A 24,831-nucleotide genomic window follows, 5' to 3' on the forward strand; every position below is an offset into this window, starting at 1 on the left:
GGAGGTGATGATGTACCTGAGGCTGTTTTTGAAGAACTTCTACCCTTTAGCAGTTCATTCATAACAGTAACATTCAAGCTAGCATTAGCCAACAACTATCCAAATGCATGAATGAATCATATTTATGACCTTCAAGAGACACAAATGTTTTATCATCTTCACAGCTTTAACTCGCACAGATCATTCAGTGGTTGAACCTGATCAGAGATCAGATAAATACTACCAGAGCATATTACCAGAGCATATGGCTGGAGATGGGTTTTGTTTTTACACCAGCTTTAATAACATAGATTAGAAGTAGGATTTCAGCTGCCATTGTCACAGATCATTGACACTGTGGCTGTTTCCAGTGACTGCTTACTGACTTAGTTATAGGTAGTTTCATGAGAGTGCAGATATTTGACTTGGAGAGATGGTTATTTTCACTCCTTGTCCTTATCTGTCTACAATATGTGTCAAACCATCTTGGGAGGCCAGCAGTTGGATTCGAATCTGTCCTTAATCTTATTGGAATACTTTTACACTTTGCTTTTTTGAGCTACAATAGCTCTCCGCTCTGCCCAAGGCGTAAGTGTGTCGATATAAATTGGGTCATAGTGGGAGAAATGGCGTTGTTTGGCTCTACCTTAACCTTGACTTACGAGGTGTTACTGCCAGATTGCAGACACTGACCCAGGTGTTCACTGACCAAACTGAAGACTGACATAACATGATAAGTGAAACAGGGTCTAGTTATGTTAAGTGCAGTTAGTTAAGTCAAAATCTGACCGCCGGTGTCCTGTATCAGCTGTCACAGCTGGATCGATGAACAAAAGCAATAATTAAAGATCTCCTCAAATTAATTGCAGACGAAAGGGCATTATATGCAAATATGTAATCACAGAAACATCAAAGCATTATTATGTTTTTTTCTCTCTCTTTTTTTCATTTGCCTTAATATATAACTTAATGACAGTCCTAGCTAACTCTTTTCTGTTCAGGCTGCTTTCTCTTCTCTCTGTCATTTTCCTCTAGCTCACACTAAATTCCAGCTTTTACTGCTACAAATAATAAATGTGTATGCATTTGTTGCTACAGATGTTGTCTGCTACAGTAAGAGAACTGGACCGTAACAGTAGGCCAGATACAGGAGGGAGGGATGTTTTCATGGTTTTCAAAGTGTAACCCTTGATCTGGTCATGTAATCCACTTGCTCTCTCTCTCTTTCTCTGCAGACTCTGAAGGACCCCACTCTTGCAGCCAGGAAGGATTTCCAGCGCGAGGCGGAGTTGCTGACCAACCTCCAGCACGAGCACATAGTGAAGTTCTACGGAGTGTGTGTGGACGGAGACCCTCTCATCATGGTCTTTGAGTACATGAAGCACGGAGATCTCAATAAGTTTCTCAGGTTAGTTCAGCAGTCGAACAACAGGTGGTGGAGGAGATGTGGTGTGAGTGCACACTGGTGTGAGATAGGGTTCCACAAAATCTTACATGCTGGTCGTTTAAGTCAGTGGTTCGCAACCCGGGGGATCAATTGGATCAATTGGTACCTGGCCGCGCAAGAAATGATTAATTATTTCTGTTTGATGAAAGATTGAAAAGATTGCTTTTCAGAAAAATCATAATTACTGTGAGTTTTAAAGGCAGATGTGTGTGTGCAGGAGGGTGAAGCAATTTTAAGGTAAAATTTTAACAACCATGCAAAATATTGCAAAAGCTAAAATATGGCTGCACACTTAGGGAAATGACTGGCAGTAACGGAAGGTGTAAGCAGATAGAAGTAATTAAACTAAGCAGCTGGATGTAAGCAAAATGTAAGCGTGTCATCTATTCTGTAAGAGACTTGAAATATGAGCTTTTGCAAAAAACATGCACATTTTCAACATATATTACATTAGATTGACTTTATTGTCCACCTCCAAATGTGCATTCACACTCATGACTCAGTGCACCATCAAAAAAGTACAGAATAAACCTGTATACCATGTACAGCAGTGCAAAAGGGCAGGTAGCAGCAAATAAGTTTTATGAATAATGCAAGAGAGTAAATCTTATAAAATAACAGGTGTTCCCTGATGCAGTCAGTCTGTGTTTAATGCCTATAAGGCATAGGGGATAACAGACTTCTTGGATATGTTCATGCCGGCCCTTGGGACCCTTAATCAACAGCCAGATGGGAGCAGGCTTGAGTTATTTGCTATTATATGTTTTAGCCTTCCTGTGTACAGCATGGACAAATACAGCCCTGATTCCAACAAAGTTGGCACACCGTGTAAAACATAAATAAAGCAGTGTGATCATTAGCTCATTCTTTTTCACATAAACTCAATGAAACGGCACAAAGACAATATATTTAATGTCTGACCTCATCAGCTTACTTGATTTTTGTAAATGTCTGCTCAGTCTGAATTTGATGCAGCTCCAAAAACATGACAATGGCTCAGTCGTTCACTAGCAAGGATGGAGTGAGGTTCACCACTTTCTGAACACATGATTGTATAAAACATTTTACTACATTGACTCAGGAGCATTTTGTTAAATGTTGTCATAAACACATTTGCAAGTAATTGCATTCATTTTATTTAAGTTTTAAACAGTGTCCCAATTTTTCGAGGTTGTGAGTGAGGTTGTATATTGCAATGTTGTTTTTGTGAATATGTGTCCCCAGTGTGTCTGGAGACCCCTGAATACGAGAAAAAACTATCCTCTCTCTTTTTCTCTTGCTACACTTTTCAGAAACTTTTCTTAAACAAAAATCCTTTCCTCCAAGCTAGTGAGATCTACCTCCCTGTCTGGCATCCTACAGGGCTTTTTTCACATAGCCACTGAGCCACATACAGGAAGATGACCATAAATATCTAGTGACTCTACCTTGCTCTCCACCAATCGCCAGTCATTTCCTCGCTATGCCCAACTCTGGTAACGCAAAGATATAAAAGGTACTAGCAACAAATTTTTCTGATCTTGGCTGCAAGAACTAAGACAAGTCTTCCACCATTTGAGGAAGTGAAGACCCAGTGGATTAACTTTATTTTGAGGGTAATGTGCTCACGACAATTGGAAAACTTTTATTTGCATGCGTAAATCATTTTACATCAGACTGCTGTCTCTACAAGAGCCAGCACACACTAGGATTCACTTCCAAAGTTAGACTCAGGGACCGATCGACACCAGCTGTCTGTGACTCAACTTGGAAGCTGTAAGTTTTGCCATCTTTTATATTGTTTTACTGTTTATTCTGGTGCGTAGCGTTAACACGACTCACAGCTAACATGGCTAGCTTTGATTGTAGGTTGCTGCTAAATGTAAATGAAACGTTACTGGATAGACATGCCCTGAAGGTACACATATGAACAGGACACAATCAAACTGCAAGAAATGTTGACTTGAACTGTATTTCATGTGCTTGGGAAAATTGTGTAAGTTTGATTAGCTCCAAGTCGCTAAATTGCTTATACCCAAAACTAGTTAAATTAGTGCGTAGTCTTTGTAAAGTCATGCTGAGGCCAATACGACCATTCTGATTCACAGACACACTCAGTGTTTCAGCAGTACTAGTATTAGTGACACACAATTGCAGCTTCGTTGCCATTCCAGTGTAACATATGTATTATAATACTGTCAACACACCCATGTCTCTTCTGTTGCAGTCATGTTGCATTACAAACAATACTGTGTTTCACTTGGAAAATGAAGCCTTTTGAACTGGGTATTGTCCTGAATTTGCTATTGATATGTCGCAACACAAGACACACTCAAAGTCTAATGTTCTGTAAAATCAGTTTCTTCTTCAGTAACTGATAAAAATGATTTTTAGCCTGATATTATCATTTTTTCACTGTCTGTAGCTGTTGCCATAAGCACACATTGGAGATAGTGTTTGACTAAACTAGAGCTGTTTCCTGCATACTGGCCAGAACATCACTACAGGTGCCTGTGATGAAGCATGTTGCCTGCCAGACGGGCTCACCACAGAGACATAACGTTGGCACACAGTTGTCTTTGAGGACTCTTCAGTAGAAATACAGGTTTGTAGTGAGATAGATTAGGAATACTTTTGTTTAACAATTATCTATTGCAGCCTTTAGCAGTGTACTTGCTGTATGATGTAATATTACTGTGTATTTTCCTAAAAAAATGCAATTCTGTGAAAGGTGTCGAGGCTACTGTGTCCTGCAAAGACTTTGGTGTTGGCACATCCACTGTCCCTAATGCAGCTCCTCTGCCCTGGATGGGTGAATGTTTGAGGTGTGTCCTGTGTGCCAGCGGGTGTATTATGTTCAGATCCGAAGGCTTGGCATTGTCAGTTCTCCTGACATTGGAAGAGCCGGCATGTGCTGGGAAGTACTCGAGCCAGCAACCTCCAGTTTCCATGGCAGTGTGTTTCCGTGAAGCATCTTTCTTCAAATTTGAAAAACGTAAATGAAGAATAACTTTATGTGCTAACAGAAGGATATGGCATGTGATGTCAGTGAATGTATTGCTGGCGGTTCAGAACAAATACCAGCAATACTAAAAGCATTTTTTCTTATTTTTATTTCCCATCAGTTCTTCCAAGCAACGCAACTGCAGCTTTTCCAGTGTGACACATTTTGTCTGCATGCCAGAATGTTCATGGAGCTGGCAGTTTCGAACAAGTGGAAAACATCACAGAAAGTGATAGGTGACCGACACTACAATTAATAACTATACTAATACAATGTAAAAGATTGTAACAATGTTTTCACAGTGTACTTTGCAAAGTGTGGTACACCATGATGGACACCAAGCCCAGGTGAGTGGAATAACATTGCACCATTTTTATATTTTCATTTTCACAATGTTTGTCCATGTAACATTTTTTAACAATATGCATATGTATGTATTGTTTTGTTTGTTTGGACAGAGCAGAGAAGTTTAAGGAAGTTACCACAAAGAAAAAGAAGGTTTGAAGTGGAGCCTGGCATTGTTCGAGGCACATGGTGTGACTCTGGTTTGTATTGTACCACAAATGCAGAAATTCCTGAGGGAAAGCAGCGTCACCCATTTTTATAACATGTGGCCTGTGAAGAAGGTATATTTCTTTATGTTTATGTGCAAACAAGAAGGAAAACACACAAAAGCATGTGACAATGTAGATATTATCAGAGAAACATGTAAAAAATGCTGCTTACTGCTTCAGTGTAGTGCAGGGACATTTGAAAGTGTGTATACAATTGATTGACATTGATTGTGATATGCTTCTCTGTAACTGAACAAATTCAGCAAGATTAATCTTTGCAAAAAACTGCATCAGTATCAAAAAACACATCTACATTACTGCAGAATCATCCAGGCCCAGGCTGGAGAGAGCAGCAATAAACCAGGACCCCATTTTACCAAAGTGTCTACTACAGTGTGTTGGTCATATATAGACCCAAACTTCATCACACAACTCCTCTTCTTATAATTATCAATCACATATATACTATGAAAGATTTAATCAATTAAGTTTTCTTAAATGTAGAATCCCTTTAAAGAACTCCTGCCTTTTACAAGCTGCAGGAGATCCTAAAAACAGAAGATCACAGAGGATGTAATAAAACTCAGTCGCCACCTCCAGATATCATCTTTTGAGGCTTTCCACAATGTCATTCTTAATTTTGTCCTAAAAATGTTATGTAGGTAAATTAAACGTTACTCATGAAAATGTGTATGGTCTCTGGTATTATTTACATTTTAGTTTTTCTCTTCAGTGCTCTACCTGGCTGCCATACATTACAATGAAAATGCTGACCAGCCACAGGCAAAATGTGTTATTTTTTTATTGTCTTGGATGATTGGCGCATGAGTTATCATGTTATTATAATATGTTGTGATAAAACAATCCAACACTGCATAGGGAGTCTATTGTGCAAATTTCTCTTTGGAGATGAATAAAGTATCTATCTATCTATCTATTGATGAACGTGATGCCAGTATGTTTTTCACAATCTGTCAAATGTCTCGTGTGACTTCATGTTTAATATGCACAGTCTCTGCATACATACGCAAAAAACAATTACATTCTGAGCATTCTGGGCATTAAATGCATAGTGAATAATGCCAATAAAATATAGCATTATTCATTACTTCTATTCTTCGAGGTGGATATGTCATAAATGGTGTGTTGTGACCATTGTAATGCCCACTGAAGTAATGTAAAGCAAGACTGCATAAAATTTATGTATTCATTTTCACAAACGGTAGTACTTGTAACCATGTAGTTTGATTGCAATTATAATGATAAAAAACCCCTTACTGCTCTACTTCTGTTAGCTGTAAAGGCTCGTTGTCAGCTCAGTACATGTTATATTAAATGCACTCTGTGTGGAGAGCAGTTTCAGGATAAATTTGTCTTTCTGGTATGCAAAATACAAATGTAATTTGTAATCTGGAAAAATAGCTACCTGTGGTATCTCCATGCATCTTATATTGGCAGTTTCTGTAGGCATGCTTGCACAATTTCCAAATTTTGCAAGCATGCCTACAATTTTTTACTTTTACAGAAAATGGAAACGTGAGCAGCTTCTGAAACTCGAAACCCCACAGACACTGTCAGGCTGAGGTGGATGCACACAAGACCTTTTCAGTATTTCAAATCCAGGTCACGTTGAAATTTTGGAACAGGTGACTTAATGCTCCTTTTCTGAAGATGGATCACAATCTAGTTTACAAAACACAGCACAAAGCCTTGAATTCTTAAAAAAAAATGTTTTTGATCTCATCTCTGTTTAGAATATTGCAAAAAAAGAGAAATGAATTGATTGTCAGTTTCAATCAAAATATCTGTTACCAATTAGAAAATATGTACAGGAACCTAATTAGCACTTAACTAATTACAATATTTCTTATTGACCAAAACGTAACAGTTAGCATTAGCTACCTAGCTGCATGGTAGCTACCATAACACACATCGACAATCTGTAAAAAGAATAGTTACACAAAACTGTTACCTAACCATTCAAAAATGTTCTGCAGGAGCCAGTCATTGGTCTGGGTCAGATTCTGGATCCAACTGTTGAGTCTGTTGCCATATTGGTTAATTTCATGAGGTAAAGGTAAACACTCACAGGGCTCAAAGAGACCATGGCGTCAGTTTCCGCAGAGGGGTGTGGGGAGCAGAAACGCTTTTGCCTCCAAAGCTACAGACACATAGCCCGTCTAGAGCAGGACTGTAACAGAGGGGTATATAGGCAAGCTAGGATACATGCTGTGTGTGGTGTTATCAACAGAAAACTTCAAAGATGCCTTTTAGGGACCTCAGCGACCTGTATTAACTTTTTAAAAGGGGTGTAATATGTCACCTGTAAATATCACAAGAAATGCCAGGAGTAGAGTTGAGTTAGCACTTTGAGAGCGAGGATCCAGCAGACCAGAACAAACTACTGCATTTGGTCTTCCTCCATAACAAGAAATGGGGATTGGTTGAGTTGGACCATTTAATCAGTGTCAGAAATTGGTCTGGTAAGAAATGTTGAATGTTGAATGTTTTCTATGTTCATGGTTCATGGTTCATGGTCATGGTCAATTTATTTACTTCCTGTTAGCTATTGGTTGTATCAACATTTTTTTTTAAATAATCTGAATAATGTTCATAATAAGAGAATTTACATAATTTAAAAATGCATTGTCTTGTGTCATTTCAAGTACAGAGAGTCATTCTAGCAGCTTCCACCTGCAGTGTAGCACACAAAGTGCAGCCGAGAACAAGGTTTCTCCTCTTGACCTTGTTTACACCTGGTGTTAACGGGTGATTTGTGTCTGGATGTGTTATCTGGATAGTGACATCCCATGTTAATGCCAGGTGTAAATAGGGCATAAAGGCTGGGTTACGCTGGTAAAGAACTAGTTTGTTTGTGTTGACCTTGTCAGACAGCAAAAGTGTTTGCAGTTGTTTTGAACGACCACACTTGTCCCAGAAAGCTGGGAGAACGATGCATTTTCAGACTGTATCTCCTGGGAGACGTTCATAGCGGTGTTGTCCTGTGTTGCTCACATGAAAAGTGACTGAAATAGTTGTGTGCCGGATGAAAAAAAGACCAGAGAGAGAAATTCAAACCTCACCTACTATTTCACCCATGAGCCCATTGGATTTATCACAACACTACCTGTGTTGAGTATTTGAAGAGTCTAAAGCTAAAACATGCAACATCATAAATACACATTACATGTAAGACCCACAGGAAACCCTTGTGTTATATGTTATGAGCCATAATTGCGTTGTTACACCATGGAGGTATCTTTTTAATCTGTGCTTACAATGTGATTTGAAGGCATTTTATTTTCTCGTGTGGAACACATGTGTGTTTACAAAGATGCTCTATGTGCTCGCCTTAAATCCATTTGGAATATCTTTAAAATAACATCAGATCTTCCCTCTCAGCTAATAGTTCATTGAACAAATACTATTCTTGTCTGTCTAATCCGTCATTTACAGATGTTTGGACTTTCTTTATGTCTGCTGACAAAACCACATGGATGTTGAACCCCAGGGTTGCTTGTGAACAATGCAAGGCTAACACTTACTGTAAGCATGCATGTTTGCAGCTGGAAGTCTGTGTGTGCACTGGGTGCTGCAAGACAAATATTTCGAAGGCATAAATGCTCTGCAGCTCGACCAGGCAGAGCATTTATGCCATCTTTTTGATGTGAACATCACAAAGTGAACAGTTTAAAATATTTATAGCTCACTGTCCCAATGACACTGATCAGAGAAGTATTCAGATCCTTTACTTAAAGAATCATTTTGGGTTTGTTTGTTTTTTTTTACAATTTTTTATTTTTTGTTCATTCATTTTATTTTACTTATTTTTTTTTTTTCGTAGCTCTGGCCTTCAATTGCCGTTGATAACATTACACTCATCAAACTAATTGCTCAGATCTGGGAACACGGTGTAGGGAAAATGAGTTCAGTTTGGAAGAATATAGCATTAATCAAACCACTTAAATTATTCCATCAGCGATATCATTTTGCAGTCAGTGTAATACCGTTTCTCTTGGTGAGTCAGTCAAGAGAGAGACACAAATTATCTTTGGGAAAGGACTGACCGGAACTCAGGTAGGAAGAAGAAAGAGTCGGATCCGTAAAGTGACTGAAAGTAATATATAGAAAACAAGGGCAAAGACTTTATGTATGAACTATCACTCCAAACAGAGAGTGAAAATACACATACAGATGATTGAAGAAATGCAAGCATGAATAACCACAGCTGGAGTCAGTTTATCTCTCTCTGCCTCTCTCGTAGCAAGCAGATAACGTCTTCACACACCTCTCGCCTGGATGTGCAGGCTTCAGAGTTTCTTTAGTTCTAACTTTCGTTGCGTTAGAGCAGAGAAGTTGAGCAGGCTTCTCTCAGAAAGTTCTTGCTTTCAAAGTTGGTTGGATGCCAGGATGCAGCACGTTCTGTGCGGCTCAGGATGCAGCCGAGTTGACTTCATTCAGCATGCCTCCACCAGCCAGCGGTCCAAAGTGAAGGGTCAGCCACCAGAGGGTTAGGAGCAAAGCCAGAGATGGGCAGAGATCCATCTTGGAGCTCCTCCTCATCTTATTGTAGTCTCTAAGAGCGCTGGAGATGTCCGAGGAGGTGGGCAGTGTGAGATGACACAAGACTTTACTCCCCTCATTCTTTACCTTTCATGTTAAACATTTTTATTCCCTCGAATTTCTTTCTAAAGAATTAATCAAGTCTGTTGCAAGTAGCTGAATGAAACCAAACATAAATTAACAGGATCTCATGTACTTGCTAATAATCACAACACACACACACATTGAATATATTTATATATACAGTATTTCTAAATAAATACTCAGCGTTCTGTAATTCGTTTCACACGAGCGGGATGCCCACGTGTACATGCACGTAGTAGCTGGCCAGGTCCCAGCTGGAGTCTGACTGAAATCCGCACATCTTGCCAACAGTAATGTTGTAGTGAGCCCAACTTTCCTCAAAAAAACTCAATACAGTTGGTTGAAGCAAATAATTGGACATTGTCAACATGGCCAGTTGATGTTTTCAACTGTCACATTGTGGCAAATTCCAAGTTTTCGTTCTTGCACTGCAGTTATTAGAGCTGTCAGATAAATGTAACGAAGTAGAAAGTACAATATTTCCCTCTGAAATGTAGTTGAGAATCACCACAGTGTCCAGTGTCTTCCTGACCAGTAGTCGAAACCCTGCAAAAACGTCTATTTTAACTTTCCCTCACTTATACATTTTGAAGTTACGCAGACGGTGTGCATTAATAGACATCTCTGTAAATGTGCCAGTTTGGCATTCTGTCTAAGTTTCAGCCACAGTCCCTGGACAGGTGTAAATCATTCGTACATGAAGTGGAAAAAGACTAGAGGCTGAGCTGAGCTGCCAGGCCTGTGTGTGGCACAGAGAGCAGTGAGTTAGCTTGTTGACGCTGAGTGATGGATGGGCCTGTCTCACTGAACTACTGCAGGTTGATGCCTTAATTTTAACCTTGTCACTAGACTCCGACCACCTGCTTGTTAAGTACCATTCCTTCTTCCTTTACACTCCCACTTTCCTTCTCTAAAGATAAAGCCCCCGCAGACTCCTGCCAGGCTGTTTATGAAAAATGTTTTCAGAGAGCGGCTTGTTGTAAAGTTATGAAGTGGGCTGCCTGCTGGAGAGTTATAAATATAAATGGCAGACTCTGCTCGGGCAACAAATATTGTCAGCACAGTCAATGCGCCTTACTATGAGAGCCTTGTTAGAGCCTTGTCATGTGCCATACAAGTGTGTTCTACAGTGATTGATGAATGAACCTGTCTAACAGAGTCACAGACTGAAACTGGGAACTGTTCCACACAGAGCATTATGTAAAAATTCAGTCAGCCTTAAATAAAAGTTGTACCCGTGCTGGGTCTTACAGTGTAGAAGTGCTTTAAGTGCTTTAGCTGGTACAGAGTGATTGATGGCTAAGACAAAGAAAATAGGCAGATGCAGACGAGGGATTAATATTTCCCCCCAAAATGAGACATTTTCTGTGCTGGGAACAGAAACACACTTTCCTGGGTATCCCAGGAGCGGCACTTGTTTTTAAAGTATAACTTCAGCTGCAGTCAAAATGCATTGGTCATATTTTACGCAACATGAAATGCAAGGAGAAGTATGCATACACCAATGGGTTCCCAACCTGACTGCTTTAGTGTATTGTTTGGCGACATTAATAGATATTAAGGCAAAAGAACGACATTTATGCTAATCAACATTAGAATGAACGTAATTTAAACTTGGCATCCAGCTTGAACTTCATTATAGCTGCAAGGAATGTGAAGTTAATTGTCTGTGATATGTCTGCTGAGCACAGCCTCATGGAAGTGATATTTTGTGCAATTCTTCACCGTATAAATGAAATTCATTAAAGCAAGTTATTTGGCGTTTTCAAAGTCGTTCTATTAAGCTGACACGGATTCCATATCCTGTAAGCGTCTGGAGGCTGCTGGTGCGAGCCGTCTGCAACGGCAAAGCAATGCTGGGTATAATAGAGCCAGTGATCACTCAGACTTAAAAAGCAAATGTCTCCAAAAGCTCTCACTCATGTGGTGTGAGATTTCAGCCTGATTCTTTGGGAAATTATGGCCTGAAATCTTTCTTCAGTGGTGCTCTGTGATAGGCGCATTTCACCCGACTGTTGAATGCATTTATCAATTACAATAACACTTCAGTGTGTTCCACCGGCGCACACACATAGCTGTTGCATATGTTTTAAGACAGTAAACTGTAGGCCTATATATTTTCTAAATATATTTTTCAAAACATTTTTTTTTTTTTTTCCGTTTTCCCGTCTTTATATCTGCAGGATACAGGAAATTATTTGGGTGAGCATTCCTGGGATTAAACCCTAAAGCAGACGGACCTTATTGATGTAAATCAGTGTGTGTTCAGAGATGGATGGCAAATTTCCATCACATTTGCAGTGGATATTCATATGTTTTTTGTTTGGTTTGTTTCACCCCCTCATCTGGCACCACTGTTTGGTAACTTCTTACACATATAAATTTCAAAATCTAAAAGGCAGATCAGCAGTGATTTATCGAGCACATTCATGCTTTCCAGAGGATGAACTCTTTGGACACTCGATTCAATGGGTGTATGTGAGGAATTCATGAGGAATCCAAACATGGCGGTGTATTTAGTCCAGTGGAAGCTGCTCAACCAGTGCATGCTGAAACAGCTCCAGTGACTGACTGCCAACACACGTAAAAAGGGGAGCACTTGAATTAACTGCTAATTCTCAAAACTCAAGTTGCTTTAGCTAAATGATGAATAAATCACTTCAAACCACAGTGCACTTGTTCAGAAGCACAGCTGGACATCTACTGCTGTGGCAGACTAGTGGTGATGATTGTAAAGACTTGTGGTTAGTTTAAGAGTGGATTGTAAATTGTTGGCATTGGCCAAAAATTATGCCGAAATGAATAATGCACAATTAGGAATAATTTCCAACAGTACTATGCCTCACATGGGGCACCATTTGTAGGGAAAATGGCTTACATGGCATCAATTTTTAAATTAGACAGTGGAATTTACGTTGCATATAATTTATCTCATGGCACCACCCCATCGAAAAGGGACAGTTGATAGCCAATTAATTAAGTCTCATCAGATATATTAAACTAGCACTTTGGAACTCCAATTAATAATTAACTTAATAACTACAACCAAAATTACCACATGAATAGCGAGTTAAGACTGAAGGCCTTTGGAGTTCTGAATAGTAGAGGGTGTTAGACCAAACACATTTATTCAAAATGTATGTAAACGTTATGTTGGCATGTGTACATTTCTTTGTTTTGCCTTTGTTTGTTCTTCATGCACACACGTGTTAGTCAGAAACATATGGAAGTATGTGAAGTGGGATCTTCTGAGAGTTTTCTCTCAACGCGTGTGCTCATGTTTAAGGCCAACAAAGTATAATTCAGACCTCGGACCAGCATACACACAGTTTTGAAGAGACAGCTGCATGTGAAATGATGAGGTGGACATGAATGATGATAGTAAAACCTTGTTTAGGTTGTCTGTCAGATTCACTGATTGTGTTGGGATTTTGCAGTCCACACAGTGTTCTGTAAAATGTTACTAAGAGGCGCATTTATAAACTTAATTTTAAATTATTTATGAGTGATGAATTTTCTCTATTTATTTCTATTTACTTCGGAGCTGTTGCTTCCCTGTTGATGATCTTTTTATCTGATCCTGAATTGCAAAGTATGTGCGAAGTATGAGCTCTACAGATAAATCATTGATCCCCCTTCTGACGGGGTGCTATAAATAGCCACAGCCGTGTGTCACGGTCATGTGTAATGACAGCTGTTCTGTTGGGAGAACGGCAACACCGTCAGTTAAATTGTTTCGTCTTTGCCGTTTTGCTCATTGACAGGTCTAATGAGTGGCGGAGCAGACAAGTGTCGATATGCAAACATATGTTTCTGCGTCCGTTTCTGTGTTGTGGAAATGAAGCTTGTGCATGTCCGTCTGTTTCCACTGTGACTGAATTCTGTAAAACACAATCAGCTGTCAATCTGATGAAAAGAATGCATATTTCTGTCTTGGCATCTGGCCCCTACTGCCTGCATCCCATAGCAGCTTTGCAGCTAGCATTTGGCATACTGCTTTGTTAGCCGGCAGTGATGAGGGGAGCTGTGGTTTTGTTGGCCTGATGATGTCATGGCTCGTAGGTCACACTCAACCAATGGTAGCTGAAAGACGGGTCCATGGGTGGAGTTCACACATAAGTGTGAATACCCAGCCTGGTCTCCTTCCCAGGGCATCAAATAGAGACATTTTGTCATGCCCCTTGGTGTCTCGTACGGATGCACAAGGTACCTTTCAGTCTGTATGAGATGCATTGTGCTTTCTCCAATGTAAACCAATCCACATCAACATTAGACACTCACAGCAAGGTGACATAGTATAAAGAGCAAAAAAGTCAGCAAATAGAAGAGGATGTGGTAGATGGATGGGTCAAACAAACACACGTCTCACGTGAGAAACCAGCAGTGAACGATCTTTTTCTAAACCTAACCAAGTAGTTTTGGTGCTTAAACCAAACCAAACTGCGACTGTTTCACAACATTGCCCACATGTTAGAGAGGCATTATGGCAGGACGGCCTTGTGTGTCGCTGGGATGAGAGCGTGTTGGACAGGCGGAGCAGCTCCTCTGGGCATCTAATATTGCCACGGATGGGTTTACATTGGAGTTAGTTGAAAGCCTGGTGTGTCTCATACAGACGCTAAAGGACACTTTGTGAGTCTGTATGAAACGCAGAGGGGCGAGACAAAGCGGAGGCCTTTGTTGCTCTGAGAATGAGGAGGGGTTGAAATACATGGAGGTTTAAGGGGAACATGAAGGAGTTCAGTGGCTTAGGTTTCATAATAAAAGTTCAGTTTCACTCAAACAATGAACAAATTCATCTGTGGGGTTCCCATGGTACCTTCATGATTAAATAAGGCTGAGGAATTCAATTTGTGTTTGACTGAAATAGACACACTCTTTTGTAATTAAATGAAGTGGTTTTATTTGCCATCTGTTATTCATCTGCTCACTTTATTTGGCTTTATTTCCTCACCAGGAGCTGCTCACAATCTGACCTGTAAAAGATCCTGGTGAGCTCCTCCCAAGTCTCGCCAAATTTCCACATTAATTCCTAAAACATGTATAGTTTCCAAGTTTTAATTTAGCCTGATGTTTATATTATTATTATCATTTTTAACAATAATAATATAAATTACGTGCCTTGCATAAATGTAAAGTATTGGTCTCAACTCCATCATTGGTTACGAATGTTCCAGAGGTGTCTAACACAATTTATTCATTCAATAAATTCAAGTTTTTATTTTATGTATTTGATGTATTTAGAACAAATTAAATGTTTTTTTTTAGAAATGTATGATGACAAGTTGATAAAAAGATACAAGGTCTGTCCAAATAGCCACAATATCCCCACACAACAGGGAAAAATTCAGTGGAAATACAATCAAATGTTCATGTTAGTTGGATTGTTTCTAATGTGCAGATTAGAAATTGTAAAAAATCTTTAAACCTCTTGATATCTATTTAAACATTTTGCAAGAGTTGAGGAGCAAGCAACATATTTTGCGTCTGTTCCATCAGGTTCATTCGCTTTATGAACAGGCGCTGTTGTTTGCTGCTGCGCTCTCAGCTGCTGATAGTCGACCTTTTTTCAGCCTGCTGCCATGGTGTGAAACCACACTAAGGAAAAATCTCTTTTACACCAGCAATAAATACCAATTAACAACAAGTGGTAGAGTTGCTGCTGTGGCCCTTTTAAAATACAGGCATGTTATCTGAAAGTATGTTTGGACTCTGCGTGTTGTACAGAGCCTCTCAGTCCTAAGTTTGTTTTCACACAGAACCATCCTTCAGAACGTTTGCAGTATACAGTACATGCTGCCCTGATTTTAAGTAGTTTTGATGGAAGGCCTGCTGGTCGACCTCAGTGCCATGCAGACTGTGACTGTGTGAGAGCTGCCCTGTGATTGATAGATGAGGCTGCCTGAGAGAACAAAGCTACAGACAGATGGGCAAGCTGTGTTCTGCGCTGAGGCTGAGGATGTCTGAGAGTCATTCGGTTTACACTGCTCTGTTGGATCTGTGGTCTAAACGCAAAGGAAGCTGAGCCATCAGCTCTGCTGTCACGCTCATCCCGCACGCTGAAGGGAAACAAACGTGTAAGTAATAGATGACCTCGCATGGATGTGTTAGCACCAACAGAGTTAACAGAAAGTTACGCAACAGGCCAGTTGGCGTCTTCCACAAGTGAATTCACAAAGACATTGTTTTGTATCAGATGTGAGGCATTGTTTCCCGACGAGCCGTCTCTGATGTCAACTGAGGACTGTGACACAAGCAGGAACATGTTTACTTTTCAATATTAAACCACACCTAAAAACTTCCACCAACATTAACCATAGGGCTTTTTTAACTGATACCTGACGACATGCAGGAGGCATGAAGCAAACCCTGGTCTCTGGTGTCCAATTCCCCCGAAATGTTTTAGGCAAGATCATCTTGTATTTTCAATATAACAGATGATCCCTTTATATACAGATATTTGTGGTGCGTTAAAAACAGGTAGGCCAAAAAACCCCAACATTTCAGTGGATGGTGTTTCTGAGTGGCTCACCCTGTCCTGATAATATAAATATATGGCATGTAGCAACTGTGGTGTAAGCCTGCACATGAGAGAGTTTGTTTGATTTCAGCCCCAACAGCTTTGGTTGATAAGTGAGAATGAGATGTGCTGTAACTTTGAAACATCAGTGAATAATCATTGAAAGCATGACTTTGAAAGCTATGTAATGGATTACTGTCTGTAATTAAACGCTCCACTAGTCAATGTGCTGGGCTGAAACGATGCTCGATAGCCATTTTTAAATATAAAGAACGCATGAGTAAACATACGACCTCACGACGTGAGTGAACATTGACAATATATGAGCTGTGAATTTGGGAGCCATTACGTAAGACTTCTTTTTTTTTCCTGAGGTCCTTACCTCACTTATCTCATGACAAGAAAGTCCTGAGCTGAGTCTCAGCCTTACCTGTTCACCCACTGCGAGCTGCTCTGGATGAGAGCACAAGCTTTGCCTAAATGCCTAAATTGTAAATTGCGGTTGGTAAGCTAATGAGCTGCATTATGTCTGCTGTGATTAGATGTTATTTGCTCCCAGGATGCTTTGCCCTGCAGAATAGAACATTGGTACTACCGCCAGGAAGTGAAGTCTGCCAGTGCTTATGTATGACTCTGAGTGTGTGTGTGTGTGTATTTGTGCGTGTGTGTGTGTGTGTGTGTACGCATGGTTGTGTGGGACAGTGTTTGAATGAGTCTCTCTGTGCCTCAGATGCTAATTTCAGCTCAGTAATTGTGTTTCCATTAAAGTGCTGCCATCAATTCTTCCAGGACATACTGCTAATTTAGCTGGCACCCAGTGCCCTCCAAACCGCCATGCTCACACACACACACACACACACAGACACCGAGCTGCCACTTCACTGGCATCACTTCCTCCATTGGAGACTTAAAAGTCAGTGAAGCTGAAAAGACACACACGCACGGGCGCGTGCACACACACACACACGCTCACACACGCACACACACAGGTAGACTACTGGGTTCACTTTGAATTTAACGACACAGGTCATCACAGCTAAACTCACACTCTGTCCTTCCTCCTCGCTTTGTCTTGCTCTGCCTCTCCACCCTATCGCTCCCTCCAATACAGCGCTGACACACTGTTTGAACATAATGGTCACCGCTGTGCTGTATCATTGACACTGATCAGAACTCTGAGTCAGTCAGAGGTGTCACCAACGATGAATTGTGCTGAGAGGGTTACTGTTTGACAAATCATCATATAATGGAAATTTTGTGAACGTATGCAAATCCATTGGACCAGTAGGACAGTTCGTCACAGGGGATTTAAATCCAGAAGTATACCAGCTGATATATCACAAGCCTGACACACTTTAACATGCTGAATACCAGTGAGGTCAGGTAGTCCGGCTGTCTTATCACCAAGGACACACTGTTGATGAATTCCAACACAATGCACTCACACACACACTTAATGGGCTGTCCTGAAAAAAATATAGCACACAACAGCAGATTTAACAAAACAAAATAAAAAATCAGCAAGCCTTTATGAAACTAGCATCAATAACAAATGTAAGATACAAATGCAACAATATATTTTAGTATGGAGAGTCATTGTCTCATTGAAAAATGTTTTGGATCACATCTTCTTCAATCCTGAGCATGTTGAGTTCACTGAAGAAGGCCTTGGGATACGATTGAAAATGAATGAAAATAAACCTGCAGATATTTGAAAATAATCAATCACAGTAAACATAAAACCACCTATATATTTTAAACCAGTTATGTTGGCATCATGGGGTCCGTTCTCTAATTTCCACCTGGTGTTTTGGTCAAGGACACTCAGACATTCAGGGGCTGATTGGTCAGCAGCTGAAAAGCACTGCCTTGAGGAGATGTCAGAGGATACATTAAATATGAAAAGGGTCGTGTGATTGTATTAGAAAAATCCATGTGCAGCCGCCTCTCAATTCACATGTTTTCCAAATTAACCTAAGGAATGTAGCTGTCAGTGAAATCAGTGGCTGCCTGGAGGGAGGAAATCATCATAAACTGGTTGTATGTTTTTAAAAATGGCCAAAAAAGGTGGGACGCTGTGCAAAACCTAAGGGACAGAATGCTATCAATACTAACCCCTTTTTTTTTCTTACAATTGAAGCTTCTATCGAGGTTTTTGAATGAAGCTTTGAATGTGTGTAGTTATATTTTATGATGTCAGCCCCTCCAACACATACAAATGCAAAGTGCTAAGTGAATTTTCCCCTTGTTTTCATCATGGGAGATTTTTTGTGTTTATTACTAGTGAGCTACAGCAAGCACAGAGGGTGTCTGTGTCTGTGTTCAGTTCAGCCTCTGAATGAACTCTGCACTCACCAGACTCCAGTTCGTTTAATTATTTCCTTCCAGTCTCTTCTGTTTTCCCCCGCTCCTCTCTGTACGTTCATGAAGTGAAGTACATTTCCCCTCCAGTAAGCAGTCAACGAACAGCGACTAATTACAGTACAGGCCGGCACCTCCACGGTTCGCTGTTGCAGACGCGAAGATAAAAAGCACTTTTTAATCCCACAGTTTAAAAAATAATTAATATTTGCTTATTCTGATGCAGCGGCACGTTTCAGTCCAGTTGGGACAGTGTCAACTAAATACTAGGAGAGTTGTGGAACGCTTCCTGGAAAGGCTCAGTCGTTCAGAAGCAGGGAATGAAATCAGCACCTGCCACCAGACAAATACAGGGTAATATTGCCTGTGGTGGGGAAAAAGTTCAGGTCACCTGTCAACAAGGCATGTAGGTTTTTCTTACGTTAATAAATATGATCAACTTTATATTAAGGTACACACATTCACCATTCACTACTTGACAAAAAATGTCAGGCTACGTTATGCTCACTGATCCCACGTGTTTTCTTTAATCTGAGATATTTCCTCAGCTTCTAACTGACTCTGTAACTTCCTCCTCAGAGCCCACGGGCCAGACGCCATGATCCTGGTGGATGGACAGCCTCTGCAGACCAATGGGGAGCTGGGTCTGTCCCAGATGCTTCACATAGCCAGTCAGATCGCAGCTGGGATGATCTACTTGGCGTCTCAACACTTTGTGCACCGTGATCTGGCAACCAGGAACTGCCTGGTGGGGAATGGCCTTCTGGTGAAAATAGGAGACTTTGGCATGTCCAGGGACATTTACAGCACAGATTATTACAGGGTAAGAACATATCTGTTTGTTTCATGCATAACACACCTTTTGTTCTTTTTTTCTCCATTAATTTACCTCAAATGAAAACTTTATTTACAATATAGAGCAGGCATGTCCAAACTATTCCATAAAGGGCCGTGTGGCTGCAGGTTTTCGTTCCAACCAAGGAGGAGCACACCAGCTTAATTAGCTGAGCTCAGTCTTCAGCTGATAACTCAGTGATCCCTTGATGTTGATTGGCTGGCCTGGTGTGCTCCTCCTTGGTTGGAACGAAAACCTGCAGCCACACGGCCCTTTATGGAATAGTTTGGACATGCCTGATATAGAGCATGCGTGTCTCATTTACACATGGATCTAGATATGCTGACATATCATGTGCATGTGCTCAGTTTTTCATGAGATAAATCATAGACTGGTTAGTTTGTGTGTCCGTAACAGTCTGGTCAGGATGATGCATAATCACTGATTCAGTGACCTTTTGTATTGACAACCCAGCTCAGATGTTTCCATCCTCTACAGTTATTTGATTAGAAAGCCAATTCATTGAAATTCATCGAAATAAGCAACAGGTGGCACCAATTCTCCAGCCGGGTGCGATTATGTCATTGCAGAAGAAGAGGGGGCAACAAGGTGATGTAATCCAATGAGCGCTGGTCAAACCTCAAACAACTGTGTGAGGGACAAAGTTTCTTAATGCTATCTCCACTGTAAAGCCAGTTTTAATGATCTCATGGAGCAGAATGAAGCGATCAGTAAATTTCTCTTTCTCTCCTGGTTTCAAAACTTGAGCCCATTTTGAAACTCCTGACTCAGCCGCATGAACATCAAAAATCCGAGGTGGGTTTGTTTTTTTTGTGGTGTTCAGAAAAGCAAGGTCAAAATTCAAAAATCAGTATATGAGTGAATAATTGATAACGTGTGGCATTTGTGGCCATGGTACGAGCAGGATGATGCCATTCCATTTTGTACATTCCATGACTGCACTGGATGACGAGGGGCGGAGAACCGCCCGACAAGGCAAAGCTGAACAGAGGCAAACCATCTCAACCGCTCCATCATCCATTGCAACCATAGAAAATACAGCGCGTCTGCTTTTATCCCTTACATAACAAATGTGATAAGTATCATAGGCTGATTGGCTTGGAATTCACTGAGCGTGTACTCTTTAAACAATGCACCCTTTTGATTTTACTGACCCTGAACAAATCCTCAGGACAGGCCCCACTACTAATGAAGCTGAAGGAGGAGAAAAACCAAGACTTGCCTAAAAAGATGCCTTTTTTAGCTGCTCACAACAGTCCAAATATTCAGCCAATCTTTTGGAAAGATTGGGTAAGATGATTCCAGAGGGTTTGAACTGAAGCAGGAAAGGCACAATCACCTTTTGTTTTGCAGTTGGAGCAGGGGATGGATGAAAGGCCGGGATTTGAGAGTGGGAGTGGTCGAGAAGCGCAATGAGGAGATCAGAGATGTAATTGGGGGAAAAGTCATGCAGAGCCTTATGTGTAATCAAGAGGATCTTTATTTTGTATGTTACAGGAAGGCAATAGAGGGAAACAAGAACAGGGCTGGTGTGGGACCATCAGCTAGTTCTCGTTAATAGCCTGACAGCTGCATTCTGAACTGACTGCTAACAGTTTAGAACAGCTGGACTGAGACACATGCAGAGGGAATTACAATAATCAAGGTGGGAGAAAATAAAAGTGTGAATTAATAGTTCAGAACTGTAAAAGACAATGTCCATCTGAGCCACCGGCTGACTGAGTCTCAGACTCAGACTCAAAACACTAGCACAGTAAAATTGGTTGGAACCAAAATAGCACTGAAGTGAAACTTTTGACCTCCACATTCTGGATGTGAAAGTGCTGTGTGGTAATCAAACCGGCTGCTAGGTTCTGAGTAGAAATAAAAACGCCATCTGTAATCTCTTGCATTGTGATCGGATGAGATACATCATTTAATAAAAATCTGAAACGTGAAATTGTGAAAGTGGAACTTTCACATGGAACATGCAGAGAGTAACAGCGAGCTAGAGGTCAGCAGGGGACAGCCGTCTCCATGACACTGTCAGTCTGGTACCATAGGCCTGGTAACCTAGCAGTGAATTAAATGTGGAATTTTACTTAAAACTGCACTAAAACTCATTAAAAAGCTTATGTTTCTAGATTATAACCTGTTTTTAAATGCTGGCTATACTGTATAACAGCTTCTGCAGGATCTCCTGGATGTATTTTGACCAAATTAATGTTTACTAGACAGCAAGACTAATCTATGTGATGCTCAATTACTCAGTACTTGTGCCTTTGGTTAGAGGTGATGGAGAATTACAAGTCAGCACGCAGTCCATCCTTGGAGGTTTTCATTGACTTCCACTCCACACTAACTGGTTTTGGACTGCCTGAGCATCCTCAGAATGACGGCAGTGGACAGATAGGTAGATGGGTAACTTATTGCATTCTAATAGTGTACAATAGCTGCAGCAGGGAGACGGCTATCTTGACTGACCGTCACATTATGATTCACTTTATAGTTTCTCTAAATTATTTAGCCCGCAGCTGTTTTTCTATGGATTTGTAATGTTTTAATGAGCCCTGGACCCCAGACGAGATGCTGAATTTCTCATGTGGGTCCCAGATGGAGAAAATGAAGAAGCTCGACTGTACGTTTCCTGCCTATATAGAAGAGGTTTGTCTTCATAGATGATGGCAGCAGTGGCTCAGAGGGATTTTCAGGAGACTCTCTCAGCACTATAATTGGCATGGTGGGAAATCATTTGTATTTGGCAGTAAATGTCAATGACTCCATTGAGTCTCATCCTCCTAAGTAGCTTCTGTGGACTGTTTTCTTTTTAATGGCTGCTCCAAGTCTCAGCGGGGCCCCGGCAGAAAAGGCTGACTGACTTCTTTTTTTTTAATTTTAACCCTTATCAGCAGTCGACTGGTTCAGTTCACAAAGTTCTACATTATTTCTCGCTTGTTTATACCGCCCATGTGCACTCACCCACACCTTAATGCAGCATAATGTTGAGTTGTTTAGGATGGATGTGTTGTATATTTACTGTGTCAGCGTCAGCTCAGAGTCAGAAAAATTGAATGCACAAAAGAAGGGGAAGAAAAACAACACACCCACACACGCACAAAAACACACAGAAGGCATCCAGCCAGTCTAGGCAGGCAGAACAGTTACATATCTTTTCACGTCACTGGGGTGTCCAGGTAGACCTGGATCCAGTTCCAACCTGTGGCCTTTTGCTGCATGTCATCCGATCTCTCTCCCTCCCACCTGTCCTCTGTCCTGTTCTGTCTGATAAAGGCTAAATAAGGCTGAATAAGAAATCTTTGCACGTCATCACCTCACTGCCAACCATCAGCAAGGATAGAGTATCTCACATGAATGTGAGCACAATATGGACCAGAGCACAGAGTGCTGCATGTTGGGAGAACAGCGTGATCTGCAGGTTAGAAAAAAAGAAAGAAAAGTGTCAGAAAACTTCATATGTAATGTAATTTTGTTATTGTGAACAAATTATACATATACAATTATACAATATTATAGCAATACACAACTGATGGAAACACAAGCCTTGTCTCTGGAGTCTGTCAGGAGGAGGAATCTGGTGGATGTGTGTGTTTCCCAGTCCCAGTTTCTGCAGGAGTTGCCTGTCATCGCGGAGCTTGTGGGGATCCTGGAGTGGATTTTTGAGTCGTCTTTCTTTTTGTGGTTGTGCACTGGATTGGAACTAAACTGCTGACTCTTTACCAAGTGGATTGAAGTCAGACACTATGGCCTCATTCAGACTGCCTGGCACAATTCCTTTTTTTTTTCTTGGGCATATTGATTTTAAAAAGTCTGGACGGCAAAAAAAACAAATGAAATGCAATATTTGTAAATCGGATCCAAGCGACACTTGGGGGTTGTTTGAAATGCGATTCCAATCAGATTTGTACAGTCAGGACGTGCCGGCCATTCAAATCAGATTTTAGAGTGCCTTTTGCATCAACGCGACGCACAACATCAAATCCAGAGTGATGGAAGTGCATCAGAGCAGCTGAGCAGAGCAGACGCTGCTACTAGCAGAGCAATCTGAAGGGAAGCACAGAGAACAACAGTCTTCTGCACTGCAACTCCACAGCACAATTGCTTGGAGGGCGAGATAGGTCGGTGATGTCTGGACACACAAATCCAATCTGATCACTTGCAAATAACAGTGTGGACAGTCTGTCTTAAAGATCTGATTTGAGAAACAAATCTGATTTGCCTGCTGTCTGAGCAACGCCTCAGGGATAAGTCTTACACACACACACACACACACATACACACAAACACGGATGTTTGTATCACTATCCAATGACATACTGCATTCCCCAGCCCCTTATCCTAACCTTAACCATCACAACTGACTGTCTACCCTTAACCCTAACATAACCTACTTCTAACCCGAAAACCAAGTCTTAACCCTCAATAAGCAGTCTGGACCCGTGCGGACCTCAATTTTGTCCCCACAGTGACGGGAGGTCCCCTGAGGCTGGTGTGCTGTCACCATGAAGTCCCCACCAGAATGTTAAAAACAAAACACACACACACTTTTCTGTCTAGGCACAGAAACAGCTACAGTAAAGGAAAATTTTCTAGGTTTCTCTTTAGTTCATCTTTTGGCAGGTGTGCCAAAACTTAAAATCAGACACTGCACAGGCAGCTGTACTTTGTCTGAGAGGACACTATTGACTGGCTGATTAATATGCATCCACTGTCTGCAGTTTAGACTCAGACAGCCAAACTGACAGAGGGTATCATCTTCCTCCAGTCGTTCTCCTCCCTGTGCAGCCTGTGTGCCTGCAGTGAAACAGAACTCTGAGAACTCCGTCTGCAGCTCAGACTGAGCAGATCGCAGTTCAGCCGTACGTCTGAATTGGACTTCGGGGTCAGACAGAGTCCACACCTCTGTCCTGCAGGCCCGTGGCTGCTCTCCATCAGTGTTCTCAGACTTTATCGTGCAAGAAAACTAAAGCTGCAGTGTCAACATCAGTTCAGTTTTGAATGTTGAGCTGAGTTTCGATGCTTTTGCCAAGACTCTCTTTCCTACTGAAACTGGAAGAATTGAGTTCACAATGTAATGTTATGACTGCTTTCAGGATTAAATCTTTGCACTCATTAAAAGTTAGGAGCACTACCTTCAATAGAAGAGTGGGCGAGAGCGAATTAATAATGATTCCCTGCGATCAATGCACTGCCGTTGAATAGAGAAGACATTCTGGGTTGTACGTCTTCTCACATCCTCACCATTAGTCATGTGTGATTAAAGGAAAAATCTGCCCAACGACTGAATCCACAGAAAGTAACTGGCTTTCTCTATGTTATAACTCAGTAGCACAGCACTTTTCAAAACTGACTCTTACATTATGTACAGTGTGAAAGAATGCTCGCTGCAGTGTTCGCTGTTAACTTGTTGGAGTTAGATGAGATAATTAGCACGCAGACTTGGCATTTTGTTTAACGTGATACAGCTTGGCCGTGGCAGCTGTTGCT

At 41.0% G+C, this 24,831-nt stretch overlaps 1 protein-coding gene across 1 annotated transcript in view; it reads left to right on the plus strand.

The window, feature by feature from the left end:
- LOC121607944 (NT-3 growth factor receptor-like) overlaps positions 1–24,831 on the plus strand; it is a 211,173-nt gene that overhangs the window by 177,597 nt on the left and 8,745 nt on the right. The window contains exons 16-17 of the mRNA XM_041939009.1: positions 1,215–1,387; positions 19,071–19,314. Coding sequence (XP_041794943.1) covers positions 1,215–1,387; positions 19,071–19,314 — 417 coding nt within the window. The remainder of the gene's footprint in view (positions 1–1,214; positions 1,388–19,070; positions 19,315–24,831) is intronic.

The sequence above is a fragment of the Chelmon rostratus genome, chromosome 6, assembly GCF_017976325.1.
Source record: "Chelmon rostratus isolate fCheRos1 chromosome 6, fCheRos1.pri, whole genome shotgun sequence".
Classification (NCBI taxonomy): domain Eukaryota; kingdom Metazoa; phylum Chordata; class Actinopteri; order Chaetodontiformes; family Chaetodontidae; genus Chelmon; species Chelmon rostratus.